General features: G+C 35.6%; 1 protein-coding gene across 1 annotated transcript; it reads right to left on the bottom strand.

Annotated features, from left to right (window-relative positions):
• Positions 1-141: 141 nt before the first annotated feature.
• LOC145583103 (peroxisomal fatty acid beta-oxidation multifunctional protein MFP2-like) lies at positions 142-14,547 on the bottom strand. The gene is made up of 18 exons (XM_081640250.1): positions 14,252-14,547; positions 11,266-11,337; positions 11,110-11,175; positions 10,958-11,014; positions 10,791-10,858; positions 10,602-10,683; positions 9,439-9,494; positions 9,019-9,321; positions 8,844-8,930; positions 3,649-3,823; positions 3,433-3,554; positions 3,170-3,333; positions 2,767-3,021; positions 2,519-2,640; positions 2,304-2,425; positions 1,486-1,634; positions 1,170-1,308; positions 142-632 (listed from the first exon to the last, which is right to left on the bottom strand). Exons 1-18 carry the CDS (start codon positions 14,340-14,342, stop codon positions 594-596), a joined length of 2,169 nt encoding a protein of 722 aa, XP_081496376.1. The 5' UTR covers positions 14,343-14,547; the 3' UTR covers positions 142-593.
• Between the last annotated feature and the right edge of the window lie 7 nt (positions 14,548-14,554).

Genomic DNA, 14,554 nt, shown 5'->3' with positions numbered 1-14,554 from the left:
AACTCTGGTGATTACTTTAGTATATAGTATAACGTTGTAGTTCATAATTTTAAGTGGATGTCGATTCAATAAAAAAATCAATAAATCAATAATAATAATAACAATAACAATAAAGAAACAATAACAATAACAATAAAACAATAAAACAATAAAACAATAACAATAACAATAATAATTAAGTGGATATGATTATCTTATTACAACCACTAATAATAATTTTCATCTTAAGTACACCGGAACAACAATTGAGCACAAAGAGTCCAACTTCATGAATTCTATCTGAAACTAAAATCTTTGAAATGCATTCTTAACCAAGTCATATGCTTCTTACAAATATACAATATAATGACTTAAATAGATATCTAATATATTAAGTTTTATAAAGCATATAATAAAAGCTTTTGTATCATAAGGACTCTTTAGCCTCACAATCTTGATTAATATGCATCTCTAGCTAATTCTTATTCCCAAAAAACCTCCGAAAAGATTATTATCTTGTTTCTTAATGGTCCAAACAACCTTATGTATGGATGCTGAAGTGCGGTATGCCAAACAGAGAGAATCCAATCAGCAATGTCCAAATTTGTTCTTCCTTACATCCGCGATTTAGCTTGTTCCATTGGTCCAAAACTCTACAGAAAATAACAAGAGCAGAATATGTTATCACCCATTAATTATATAAACTAGTCTCTGAAAAAAAAGATTCCATAAATTATTCACAGCAGCAGGACTGCAGGAGTATATAACAGTATAACGAATTAGAAGATATTACCAAAAACGGAAAGAGTGTAACATCTCAGCTCAATTGACAAAGAACAATACATGTCACAGCTAAAATCAAAAGAAAGGTAGTATATATTACTTCTTTTTTTCAGATGCACTACTTTCAATAAATGGAACTTTAAATTTAGATGCATCAATTTCTTTTTTAGTTGATAATTATCTCTGTCTTTCTCATTTCACATGGGGCTCCAACATTTTTTTTCTCTCTCTGCTCTTAAAAATGCCTAGGAGTCTGTAAATTCAAAAGTGATGCATCTAAAAAAAGGAGGAAGTACTTCAAACAATAGATATGTGCAAACCACCATCAAACAGTTACAAAACAGCACATCACCAATTTGCAATTAAAGAAGGAAATACTTGGTAACAGAAAATGAGAAGTTTCTTACCAGTGGAGCCCCCTTGGCTGCCTTCTCAGCCATGTAGGCACAAGGCTTGAAGAACCCTCCATATTGCTTAGACCATTGCTCCAGCCTAGAATAAATGTACTTAGATCCCAGCATGTCAGCCCAGAACAAGATTCCACCTCTGAAGTCATTAAACATGATATTAGTTTCCATTTTCCCAAGTCTCTCAAACATTTTAGAGAATCAAACTTCATCACTTAAAAACATTTCATTTTAGTATAGATATACTCAAAATGCATACAGAATCAAACTTTAGAACTTATAAACATTTCATTTTTATGAAAACTAAAGACAAGACCTGTAAGGAGGAAACCCCATGCCCATGACACCAGCAATATCCAGATCTGACGCTTTCACTGCAATTCCTTCTGCCAGGACTCGGCAAGCTTCATTGACCACAGGGAAAAAGATCATCTCTATTATGTCCTTCTCAGGTAAGTTCGCTATCTGTGATCAGAGTTCAGTGAGAGAGAGTTTATAAATTGGCTTAGTAATTTGTAACTCAGTGAAAGACAGAAATAAATGGCATTCAATAATAACAGGGAAAGCATCAAATAGTCAACAGCAAAAAGAATGTAGCTATTATTTTTACAAAACATGCCAATGACGAAAGATATCCAAAAGCCCAGTATAGCAGCTAAACGAATTTACTCTGTCAACAAATTTTTTTGTTTACATAACAATCAATGATTCTTGTTCTTCCGAATAGGTTGCCAGTCAGTCAATAAATATTGGCTTTAAATTGTCAGTCAATAAATATTAGCTTTAAATTTCATACACTCTTGAAATTCAAAGTTGATACCGATTGACTGACAGTAGCAACCTAATCGGACGAGAATGCAGTCATGCATAGAGAAGATGCACAGACAATAATGAAAAGCACAACATACATGTCACTTACATTACATGCATTACTTTTTTTATAATTCAATATACATCTATATACAAGTTTACTTTAATATTCCTACCAAAAAAGTGGAACTACAAAGAGAGGGAAACATGTTAGAAATATCCCAAACATTCATAGTTAGTAATTCAGATGGTAAAAAAATCACAAAATTCAAACCTGTTTTTTTTTTTTTTTTTTTTTTTTTTGAAACAACACAAAATTCAAACCTTAGGATCAACACTAATCCCAGAAATTTCCCTTGCTTTCTCAATATATTTCTTTAATTCAGGATCTGGGCTAGCCTTGCGCTTATCATCGTACAGATAGAACCCTTTACGAGTTGATTCACCTGAGAGAGTGGTAACAAAAGAATCCAAGCCATTCAGCATACATGAGATCAATATCCAACAATGAAAATTTTCTATATTGAAGATTCTGCTACCTGCTCTTTTATCTTCTTGCATAAGAGGGATAATCATAGATTTGTAAGTTCTGTCAGGGAAATGCTCAATGTATTGCATGGCAGTTGCAACGCCTACTCCAAACCCAACAAGGTCAACCAATCTGTAATAAAGTGTAAAAGATAAATTTTTGAAACAATGTAAATCATATAATGATGGCCAGTTGAAAAAACAGAGAAAAAAAAAAAAAAAAAAACAAAAAGGTGCAAAAGGTTTTACGCTATTTTACCTAAATGGACCCATTGGCATTCCAAACTTTGTAATTGCTCTGTCAATCTTATATATATCTGTGCCATGCTCAACAAGTAGCATAGCTGCTTGTGTATAAGGGAAGAACATTCTATTGACAGCAAACCCCGTACAGTTTCCAACAATGACGGGTGTCTTCTTTATCTTTTTTCCAAGATCCAGCACATCAACTATTACTTGGGGAGAAGTCTTTTGAGTACGGACAATCTCCAATAGGGGCATGATATGAGCAGGACTGCAATTCAAGCATTATCAAAATTATCATGTACTTGAATTAAAAATGAAGGTACAGATGAGGGGTAAAAGGCACATCAAGAGTGTCCACCAAGTACAGCCAAGAATGGTCTTATAAAAGATACAGGGCAAGAATGCATAATAATCACCTAAAGAAATGAGCTCCAACAATTCGATCTTGGGACCGAGTCTTTTCACCAATAAGGTTAAGATCAATAGTAGAGGTATTACTTGCAAGTATGCAATGCGGAGGACAATACTTCTCTAGATCAGCAAAAATTTGTTGCTTCAAGGAAACATTCTCAATGACAGCCTGTAAGAAGATGAATTTGGTTCCAAACATTTAAATAATATTTAATTCAACCAAGAATTGACTACACTTATCAGCAGAACAGAAAAAAGCACACCTAACCTCTATGACAATATCCACATCTCTAAAGTTGTCATAGTCCAGAGATCCTTGAATAAGCGACATGGTCTTTCCAAACTTCTCCTCGGTCATTTTCCCTTTCTTGACCCGGCTTTGCAAGTTGGCTAAATAAAAAAAAAAAAAATGTGTTATTCCAAGAAAAAAGTTTCAACAATAACAAATCAAACTCAATATGTAATTCCAGGATCTAGGGTATACCTTTCACTCTGCCAATACCCGCTTCTAAAAGCTTATTGTTCACTTCTTTTAATACAACAGGATAGCTACTAAGAATCAATGCTGTAGCTATTCCAGAACCCATCAGACCACCACCAATAACAGCAACCTTTTTTATCCGTCTTGGTGAAAGACCCAAGTCAGTCACACCAGGGACCTGTTTTGGGATTCAGAAATACTTGGTAAACCCAATCACAGGCAAGAAAGATGCATAATCAGATAGGGAACTAAGGGAAACACCAGCACAGCATTTCTTAAGCAGATAATACAACTCACTTAATAGTACCCAGAAATCCGAAACCTCCCCCCCCCCCCCCCTCCTGGGATTTTGCATGCACAAACATAGAGACGTAGATTATTTATTTCCAACTTAGATTTCAAGTGAATCATGCCATAGAGAGGTTGGAGAAGCTAAATACTCCAACATAAGAATTGGAACCAGTTACATGAATATATTGTGTAGCTGGCTAGCTGTTTAAAAATGATTTTCTTACTATGTTATAAGTGACATTTCTGTCACTTTTAAGAGTTTTTTTTAGTGTCATTTGCTTGTTATTTTTCCAATAACTTCCCTCACTTTAACATTTATTTCCACTTTGTTTCTTATTCTCGTCTTTTGTCTCTTAATTTGAGTATTTTGGTAGTTATTAATTAATAATTAAGAATTCCTCATTCTCTCCTTTTCTTATTTAATTTAGTTTAGCACTTTATTTTACTTCGTTTTATTTTATTCTCGATTCTCCCTCGTATGCTATCAAGCCTTAGGAAAATGTAGGAGTGATGAAACCTTTGCAGCGTATAAGGAGGCTAAGAGTAAGGCAAAGGCAGCTGTTCGCCAAGCAAAAGAAAAGGCATATCAGGAGGTTTATGAAAAGCTTGATTCCAAGGAGGGAGAAAGGATCATTTATAAGATGGCAAAGAGAAGACAAGAGGCAAGGAAGGATATTGGCATGGTGAAGTGTGTCAAAGATAAGAACCAAATGGTCCTAGTGCAAGAGGAGGGCATCAAGGACAGGTGGAAGGGGTACTTCGATGAATTATTTAATGGAAGTAATGGAGTTGTGATAGGAGATACCTCTATGAGTGATGAAGAAATCAACATGGAGTATGTGCGAAGGATTAGGAGAGTAGAGGTGGAGATTGCACTGAGGAAGATGAAACCTAAGAAGGCGGTTGGCCCTGATGGGGTACCGATAGAGGTGTGGAGGTGTTTGGGTAAGATTGGTATTGATTGGTTAACAAACCTTTTCAACAAGATATGGACGGCTACAAGGATCCCACAAGATTGGAGGAAGAGCACCTTGGTCCCGGTTTATAAAAACAAAGGAGACGCTCAAGATTGTTCTAACTATCGAGGAATTAAGCTTATGAGCCATACTATGAAGTTGTGGGAAAGGGTGATTGAACAAAGGTTGAGGGCATGCACAAGCATTTCAGATAACCAATTTGGTTTTATGCCTGGGAGATCTACTATGGACGCAATCCATTTGATAAGACAAATGATGGAGTTTTATAGGGTAAAGAAGAAAGATCTTCATATGGTCTTTATTGATTTAGAGAAGGCATATGACAAGGTGCCAAGAGAGATACTTTGGTGGGCAATGTTGAAGAAAGGTATCCCACGAAGGTATGTAGACCTAGTTAAGGATATGTATCGGGATGTGTCAACAAATGTGAGGACATGCGGAGGGTTGACAAAAGATTTCCCTATTACAATCGGATTGCATCAAGGGTCTGCATTAAGCCCTTTTCTTTTTGCAACGGTTCTAGACGAATTAACTAGACCAATTCAAGATGAGGTTCCATGGTGTATGCTGTTCGCAGATGATATCGTTTTGGTGGATGAGACTAAGGATGGGGTTAATGTCAAGTTGGAGCAATGGAGGCAAAGGTTGGAATCTAGAGGGTTTAAGCTAAGTCGGAGTAAGACTGAATATTTGGTATGTCGTTTTGGCACTCAGAGGGGGACAAGCAATGAAGTGGTGAGTTTGGATGGAAAGGATTTGACCATGAGTGAATGTTTTAAGTACCTAGGGTCGATCATCCAGAAGAATGGTGACATTGATCAAGACGTGACCCACAGGATTAAGTCAGGGTGGCTTAAATGGAGAGCGGCCACGGGAGTGCTATGCGACCGCAGCATTCCCTTAAAGTTGAAGGGAAAATTCTACAGGACTGCCATAAGACCAGTGTTGCTCTATGGTACAGAATGTTGGGCTTCTAAGAAAGAGCATATTAAAAAGATGGAGGTTACGGAAATGCGCATGTTAAGGTGGATGTGTGGAAACACTTTAAGAGATAGAATCAGAAATGAGGTTATTCGCAAGAAAGTAGGTGTGGCGGGCATTGTAGATAAATTAAGGGAAAATCGTCTGCGTTGGTTTGGACATGTAAGACGGAGACCCGAGGGTGCACCGGTGCGAAGAGTGGAAGAGTGGGACCATGGAGGGATTAAACGAGGAAGAGGGAGACCAAAGATGACTTGGTTGGAAGGAGTGAGGAAGGATATGAAGTGCATGGATTTACGTGAGGATGAAGTTTTGGATCGTAAGGGATGGAGGAGAAAGATTTATGTTGATGACTACACGGAATAATCAAATTTGGTTCATGTTAGCCGACCCCACTTTTGGGATTAAGGCTTTGATTGATTGATTGATTGATTGATTGATTGATTCTCCCTCGTGTTTGGTTTTGTTTGTAGGAGTGTTTGGGTCAAGGCACATATTTCAAGGTCAATTGGCTTGGATTGAAATTTCATGTCCGAATCAAATAAATGCCAACAAAGCTGCAGCAGCTGCTGCTCACCTCAACATTATCCATCACCACACCAATTTATTAACCTACACCACACTAACCACTCACCAACATTATATAGGCGTGGTCGAGAGTTTGACTACTACCTTGAGTGTGCGGGAGTGACCTAGGTTGTTAAGACATTTTCTCCATTCTTTTGGCTTAATCAATTGGATTATTTATGGTTCTTTGTTTGCGATTGATTAGTGCTACTGTGATAGTGTATTGGGTACTTCTTGGTGATTTGGATGTGCTCATTGAGGTGTGCTCAATGCTTGCTTTCACTTTAGCTAATTGAATGTATGATCTAATATTGCTACTCTTTTTAGTTGCTTGGAAAAGATCTAAATAGGTAGATGTGAGCCTTCTTGAGTTGATGACGAGCCCTTGGCTGGGATTGGGTGCTTGGGAGAGACCTAGATGGTTAGGCAATACCCCCCTCTAATTGATTGATAATGCCATGTTTAGTGTTATGTTTGTGTTTGTCTTGTTAATTCCTTAATCCCCTTTCCCTAGTGACTTTACTTCTTGTGTTATCTTCTTTTCAGGCATTCTATTTGCTAGTTTATAGATTGTAGTTGGCTTTAAACACAAAAACCAAAAAAAAATGACCCTCGATAAGCAAATTTGACTTTAGCTAATTCTTTTCACCTACTTCCTAGTGGATACGATCCCTACTCCACTATACTACTCTTTAGTGTAAAGTTTAGGGTATAATTTGACTAGGTTCCTAGACCCACAACCATGGAAAAAAAACTCGGCCGTTCCGTTGTATAACGACCGCTTTGTAACGGGTTTCAAAGTTGCCGATCCGAAAAAGGCCATTATATAACGCCGAATTGAAATTCACACCCAAATTGCCGAGTTGGCCGTTACGTAACGGTAGAACGCCGTTCTGTATCCGTTACATTCGCGAGTAATTGTTTTGGGCATGCTGAGATGCTCGGAATCATCTCTGTGAACCAATGTTGCCATGGCTATGGAGAAGTCAGAATTTTTTTTTTTGACGGGAGGTTGAAGAAGGAAGTACAAAAAGAAACTGAAAGTAATAAAAGTCACATGATGCTTTATAGCTGTCTCCCTTTTCCCCCTTTTACTGGTTCTTTTTTTTAAATCCTTTTTATTGTAACAGTTGTGTCCCATCACATTTTTACCCCTTTTACTTATCCTTTGTGGTAACTGGTAAGTTACTAACTTACTTATTAAGTAGTCATCTTTACCCTTTTTCTTTTTTTTAAAAAAAAAAAACCCAAATTAGTAAGAATTCAAAACCAAATAAATAAGTGCTTCAAAAAAAAAAATAATACTACGTGTAATTGTCATAGCTTTAGCATAATATGGTATAAATAATTAGTAAACAAGCTAAAATTATACTGATGTGTTTTTTTTAAAAAAATTCACACCGCGAAATCCGCAATCCGTTCTATTTAACCGTTACAAGCCGTTTCCGCGACAACGCGACCATTACCACAAACGCGACCGCAACCGAGTTTTTTTTCCATGCCCACAACACCTAGGGATCCGATCTTTGTGTCAGTCTCACTCTCCACCAACTTAAGAAACACACTACTCTAGGCATTATATATGACTGATGACAAATAATTCAAACATTTATTGGTGGATGAGCATGATATTTTTATAAATTATAATTGCTGTTTTCTATGACAGTTTACTAAATGTGTGAGAAACTTCACTCAACCAAAACTATCTACATTCAACTCTTGACACCTAGTTAGGCAAACTTTTTATACTTACTAAACGTGTGAGAAACTTCACTGAATCAAAACTACCTACATTCTACTCTTGACAGCCTAGTCAGGCTGACGTTTTATACCCCATAAAATATATAAAGATACGACAAGCCAACATAATAACTTCCATTTGAAGGCTAAGATATCCTCCTAATGTTTGAGTCACAAAAAGGTAGAATTATGAACAGTTACTCATCAACTCTAATCACAGTTCACATAAATACATGAAACTCAAGTATTTTGTATATCTCGCAAGTGTAGAGGCCTGTAGGGTGGGCTATATGGCGCTTATGAAATGCAACCTGACGGTTTTGTTATTTATAGCCTGCTGGATGATATAAAATTCTGTTTGTTTAATGTGTGTTTAGCCAGAGTTGAAAACCTTGATTTAAATTCAGGGATGCTTTGGACTGAAGCATCAGACTGGAACGCATACAGATATTTGGAAAATAAAAAATTATCACATCTTCCATGTTTGTGAGGCCAATTTATCCTCCCCGTAATATTTTTTCGTTATCAAGTCTTAAGTTATTAGAAAAGAACAGAGGTGAAGACTAAAAGGAACAAGAAGAGAAAGTAGGAACAGAAGAAAAATTCACTTGGTGATTAGTGAGAAAAAAATAAAAGATGAACCTTTGATGTTCCTCGTTGAGCAAAAAAAATATGGACCAAACTCTTGCAAGTGTCAGAGCGGAGAAGTTCTTCAAAAGCATCAGCCTCCTGACAGAGATTAATGTTAAAAATACTGTCTCAGTACAACAAATGTGCATAGAAAACCTGGAGGAATGATCAATGAGGATATACAAACCTTCCACAAGCCAGCACGAGGTCCAGAAGCTATGCCTTCTTCAATAACATCTATACAAACCTGAGGGTGCCTGAGGTTTGGAGCCTGCTTTCGGGCCTGTGCCCTAGCAAATTTTAAAATTTCCCTTGCCTCTCCAAGTGGCTCTAACTTGTCTGTCTTATAAAGACTTGAAACCCAAGGTTTTCTACGCTCTACAATTTCAAGGGCCCAGCGACGAGCAGCACTAAGCAATTCATTGGCTGGGACTACTGCATCAACAAGTCCTAACTCATGGGCTTCTGAACCTCTGACTGCCTTAGAAGTCTGCAGAGGATACAATGAATTTTGATTTAAGAAATTGAATGTCTGGTATATTTCAAGTAAACCACATACCAAAATCTTTTCGACAAATAAAATTATATAATAAAATAAATAAATTACCAGCATCATTTCAAGAGCTTTAGAGAGTCCGACTAGCCGAGGAAGACGCTGGGTCCCTGAGATCATTGAGATATGTAAAGTAGCACAAAGTATCAAAATCTAAAGCATAAATTTTGGACCAATTTGCCCACCGTTCAATAATATTAGAGCCAGATATATTGTTACGTTGATCTAATATCACATGCAGCATGAGGATTTGCATTTGCAAGTTTAAATGACTTATATATAAACATGCCATCATATTGTTATTGACATAGTTACTTTAAAGACCATTTCATTTTAATGCCAGTTATTGTTTCGGGCGCACTAATTTAATTGAAAAAATCAGAAATACCCCAAGTACTTTACAAAGTTCGAGAGAATATAGAAAAAGACAAAACCAACAGGTGGCTCCATATTGCAGCAAATATGTTACCCAAATCCCTATCAGCCACCTTGCATTCCCCTGTTGTCGCCACCGACAATCCACAGGTTGTCAGTAGACCCTAAGTTAAACTCATCAGGGTCCACTATGTTACATCAACTCTTCATTATTTGTTCCGTACCCATGTCGGACACTTAATTTGACAAAGTGACAAGCCTAATGCATACTCAGACCATTTCACTTATCTTAAACCACATAACTGCAGAACAATATGTAAAAGAAGGGAAAAATGTGCATTACATGTGCTCAGGAATAGGCTTCGGTACACGTGCTTAGAAATAGGCTTCGGCTCTCTCTCTCTCTGTCCCACCCCCCTTCTCTCTCTCTCTCTCTCTCTCTCTCTACCAGAAAGGTACTCTCTCTCTCTCTCAACCAGAAAGGTACACTGCATGATTACATCACAGTCCCATATTCCCTTGTCTCTAGTGTACCACATAAGCAATTTAGCAGCTTGGTTATGATTGTGGTGCATATTTGCTGGTGCGTTCATGCTTTATCTAGTTGTATCTATATTTGTAAATATGTATGTACAATGCAATTTTTTCGAGATGCTAACAGTTAAAACGCACAAAACAATTAGTCATGAACATTAAATTATTTCAGCATTGGATAGATATGAGGACATTGTGGCATTCTATAGTATACAAAATAGAAGGGGCAGTGGTTTCAGCTTGGTCTTCAAGTATGAGTATCTAGAACAAAACATACCATTTTGCAAGCAATAATGGAGATAATTTACCTCCAAATCCAGGAATTATTCCAAGCTGAAGTTCAGGCAAACCCAGTTGTGCATTAGAGGTGGATATCCGAGCATGGCAAGCCTGTAAAAAATTTAAAACTAGTGAGCCCTCGCAAGGCAACATAACAAACATGTGCACAATAGTATTTCTAATAATAATCTTACAAGAGGTAAAATCGTGTCTCATACCATAGCAACCTCTAGACCTCCACCTAAGGCTAAGCCGTCAATAGCAGCAACTGAAGGTTTTCTTGCAGCTGTTCACCACCAAAAAAAAAAATTCAATACATAAATAAAATTACCCCAGATTGTTTCAAGCTGAATGCTCCTAAAATAATTAAAAACTATGAGTACACCTTCCACTATGTCAGTGAGAACCTCCACTGCCACATAACCACGCTTTGGTGATTCAGCTGCCAACATTTACAAATTAAGTTAAAAGAGCTAATTATTAATATAGGAAACAAATCTCAGATCCTTCAACATGAGCATGAAAAATATGACATACTCTTTCCTTTTTGGATTCCACCAAAAGCAGTGATATCAAAACCACCAGAAAATTTTCCCTTAGCACCTGCCACAGAAAAGAAATTAAAATTTTTGTACATTGTGTCAGAACTCCAACAACTAATTTGTGAAATGAAGAGTGGCATTATGGCTTTACCTGTAACTACAATTGCCTTGACATCATTTCTTCTTAATGCCTCATCAAAGCTCGCTCTCAAGCTTTGTAACACTGTCAAAATAGTGATGATATCACAATAAGAAAATAATATGCAAGTTCTTACATCAAACAATTGATAAGTTCTTTAGAGAGCTCAAACACAAATTTACTGCCACAGATACAGCAATTCAACAAGACCAATCTGGATGCAGAATAACAAATAATTGAGTCTTAAGCATATTACTACAGATAAACATGTACGAAAATTTATCAAAATGCACCCTCGATGTGAACAGTCTGTTCTGCTAACCACTCCAATTTTAAAAAATCAATTAAATCAACCCCAACTTTTACTTTATTTTCACACAACCACCCAAGACTTCAACCTTAAATAAAGCCTTTATTTAATCAAACAACCCTTGAACAGAGTTTTCTCTCAAACAACCAGCCCTACGGTATCATCGTAGTTGATTAACAAAAAATTTAGGTAATGTTGGTTGTTTAATAATAAATTTCTCCCTTCGTCCTTTTTTGTTCTTACCATTTGAAATCTTTTGTACTATTCATAAGATGAGAGGATCTTCTAAACAACTCTCAATATATAAAACATAACATATTCATGTTGGGTTATATTTGATTCGTCTCAATGAATAAATTATTGTTATATTTTATACTAATGTGTAACTAAAGATATCAATGGTTAGCAACTAGCTAACCATCTCGTTTCTAATCTCAAAGAAGAGTTTATGATCAATACATTTTATGTTTGAAACCAAAGAATATCTATATTTTTTTGCAGAAGTTACAATCATTGTCGATAACCTATACTTAATGGAAATGAGATCAACATATTTACTCTGTAATTTATTAGTTATTCAAATTTGACTTTTAACACTATTCACAACACTATCATATAACTTTTTCTCAATGTAAACTTCACAATATAAACTTTGTATGTATACATTTAAAATTGATTAAATATATTAATATTCAAAGTTGTGTGTTAACAAACGTACAAGTAATGTGAAACAACTTTAGGAAATATTCATAACCTTTCTCCAACACTAACACCATATGAAGTGGTTTCAAGAGGTTTAAAAACTTGATTGAAGCAGTTAGACAATGGAAGTTGTCGGAACCAGGGTTGTGATGATGACAAACAAAAGCCTCTTCATACTCTTTGTCAAGTAGATAAAGATTAGGCAAAAGAGTAAAGACTACAGACTCCATTCTCATCTCTTTGTCTTCTATAGGAGTGGAGGGAAGAACAAATAAATTGGTGCTAATTCGGCTCTCTATATTTTCTCCAAGGTGAAGATGCTCTATTGCTCTCTCAGATATTAATCTTTAGCATTGTGGAGGACATTTTCACTAAAGCCCATATTAGTCACATTCTGCACAGTGCTTTATTTAGTGAGGTCATCAAATATATTTGGTTTGTGAAAACAAAGCTATAGGAACAGGCATTGTTATACATTCTCACAGCATTTCAAGTAGCGCTATGGACATCCACATATTCCCTATTTACAGCAACACCATCAGCTCCAACTTCCATTGTTGTTCTACCCTTCATGATTTTGGTTCACACAATTTTCTCTCTCCTCAAAAAGCTTAATTGAAGAGTGTAATGAGATATTGAGATAAGAATAAGTTAGTTGAGAATTCAGATGTCCTAAGCCCACAGGATCTAACCAATCTTTCAGTTTATTTATGTCGCACACAAATATACACGAGAAATTTTTCATTAAAGCTCAGTTTGTTTTGATAGAAAACATTTTCTAGGAAAACGAATTTCTCATTTTGCATTGTTTGGTTAGTAAAGGGTAAAGCAAATTTCCAAAAGGAGGAAACTAGTTCTCCCAAGAATCGTAAACATTTATTACTTAAAATGAAGCTATGCCACATTTCCTCCATACTATTAACATCCATTTCCTCTCCTCTCATACATCTTCTTTCCAGACCCATTTTCCTCTTCCTTTATAAGTATTATTGTAAGGAAACAAATAACAGAGAACCATTTTCAAATTGGTGTTTTCCCTTGATTAATTATTTTCAATGGAGAATCATTTTCCTATCAAAACAAACAAAACCTAAAGATTTTTGTTTGGTACCCAGCATAAACATGACAATGTTGAAAACAGTTCAAGGTCTCAGACTCTCAGCCATGTTTTCCACCATTATATAGTAGGAACAATCCTTTTAGTCAGCTAAAATACTTGGCCTCATACTTCTCTAAAATTTCCAAATTTTCCAACCACTAAATGCCGTACCAAAAATTGCAATGGGAAACTTAGGAATTAAATTTGATCAACGGATATACTCAGTTATGACAAAAATTAGCTAAACTGCTTAGCCTTGTAATCGCCAAATTTGAAAGGTTAAGGTCGGATTATTCCAGGCAATTTTTCCATTAAAAAATTATTTAGATTCACTGAATTGAATGCCTATAATTTCAACAAATGTATACACTCTTTATGCTACTTCTTCTATCTTTTCCTTTTTACAATATTCACTTGACACATTTGTCAATGCATCTCTATAATTTAGCCAATAACAACTTTAGCTACATATATACTTAAAATTTATACTTCGTAAAAAAATTTTTGATATTTAAACATTTACAATAAAACGAATCTAACAAGATTCCATATGCCTATATTATTTACTCCGTAATGTTTATATTTGATTACAGATTATGTAAATAGTGCATAAATCATTACATAACAACTTAAAAAAAACGAAGGAAGTAAAATCATATAGGAACATTTCATTAACCCCTTTTTTAGACAAACTCCAATTCAATCACTTAAACCCTAACAATCACAAAAAAAATATTACAAAAAAATACATATACGAACACAAAATAAATCAGGCGATCAAAATCAAAGCAAAATCAATCAAATTTCCCATCATCAACAAACCTCAAAAACAATAAAAAAAAATTCAAATTACAACGAAGATCCGAGGAGAAAGAAAGAAAAAATACCATCAAGAGAAAGAGAATTAACAGGAGGATTGATAATGGTGATTACAGCAACACCATCAGCTCCAACTTCCATGGTTGTTCTACCCTTCATGATTTTCCTTTACACAATTTTCTCTCTCCTCAAAAATCTTTCAGTCACGTCTAATTGAAGAGTATAATAAGATGAGATTAATGGAGTTAGTTGAGGATTCAGATGTGTGTTTTAATGGAGGTGTCGTGTGCGGAAATGCAAAAATGCAAAAATGACGCTGCGTTTTATATGATAGCAAAATATCTTTATTTGGTAAAATTATTACAGAAAAT

This window comes from Chenopodium album, chromosome 15 (assembly GCF_948465745.1).
Source record: "Chenopodium album chromosome 15, dcCheAlbu1.1, whole genome shotgun sequence".
Taxonomy (NCBI): Eukaryota; Viridiplantae; Streptophyta; class Magnoliopsida; order Caryophyllales; family Amaranthaceae; genus Chenopodium; species Chenopodium album.
The sequence above is the reverse complement of the archived record's forward strand: the minus strand, read 5'-3'. Positions and strand labels throughout refer to the sequence as shown.

Bases quoted from the DNA above. Each gene is read 5' to 3' on its own strand.
- LOC145583103 (XM_081640250.1), bottom strand. From the start codon at position 14,342: ATGAAGGGTAGAACAACCATGGAAGTTGGAGCTGATGGTGTTGCTGTA. The intron at 8,931-9,018 runs GTTTGTATATCC...AATCTCTGTCAG, and splicing joins CTCGTGCTGGCTTGTGGAAG to GAGGCTGATGCTTTTGAAGA. The intron at 2,426-2,518 runs GTAGCAGAATCT...CCACTCTCTCAG, and splicing joins GCAAGAAGATAAAAGAGCAG to GTGAATCAACTCGTAAAGGG.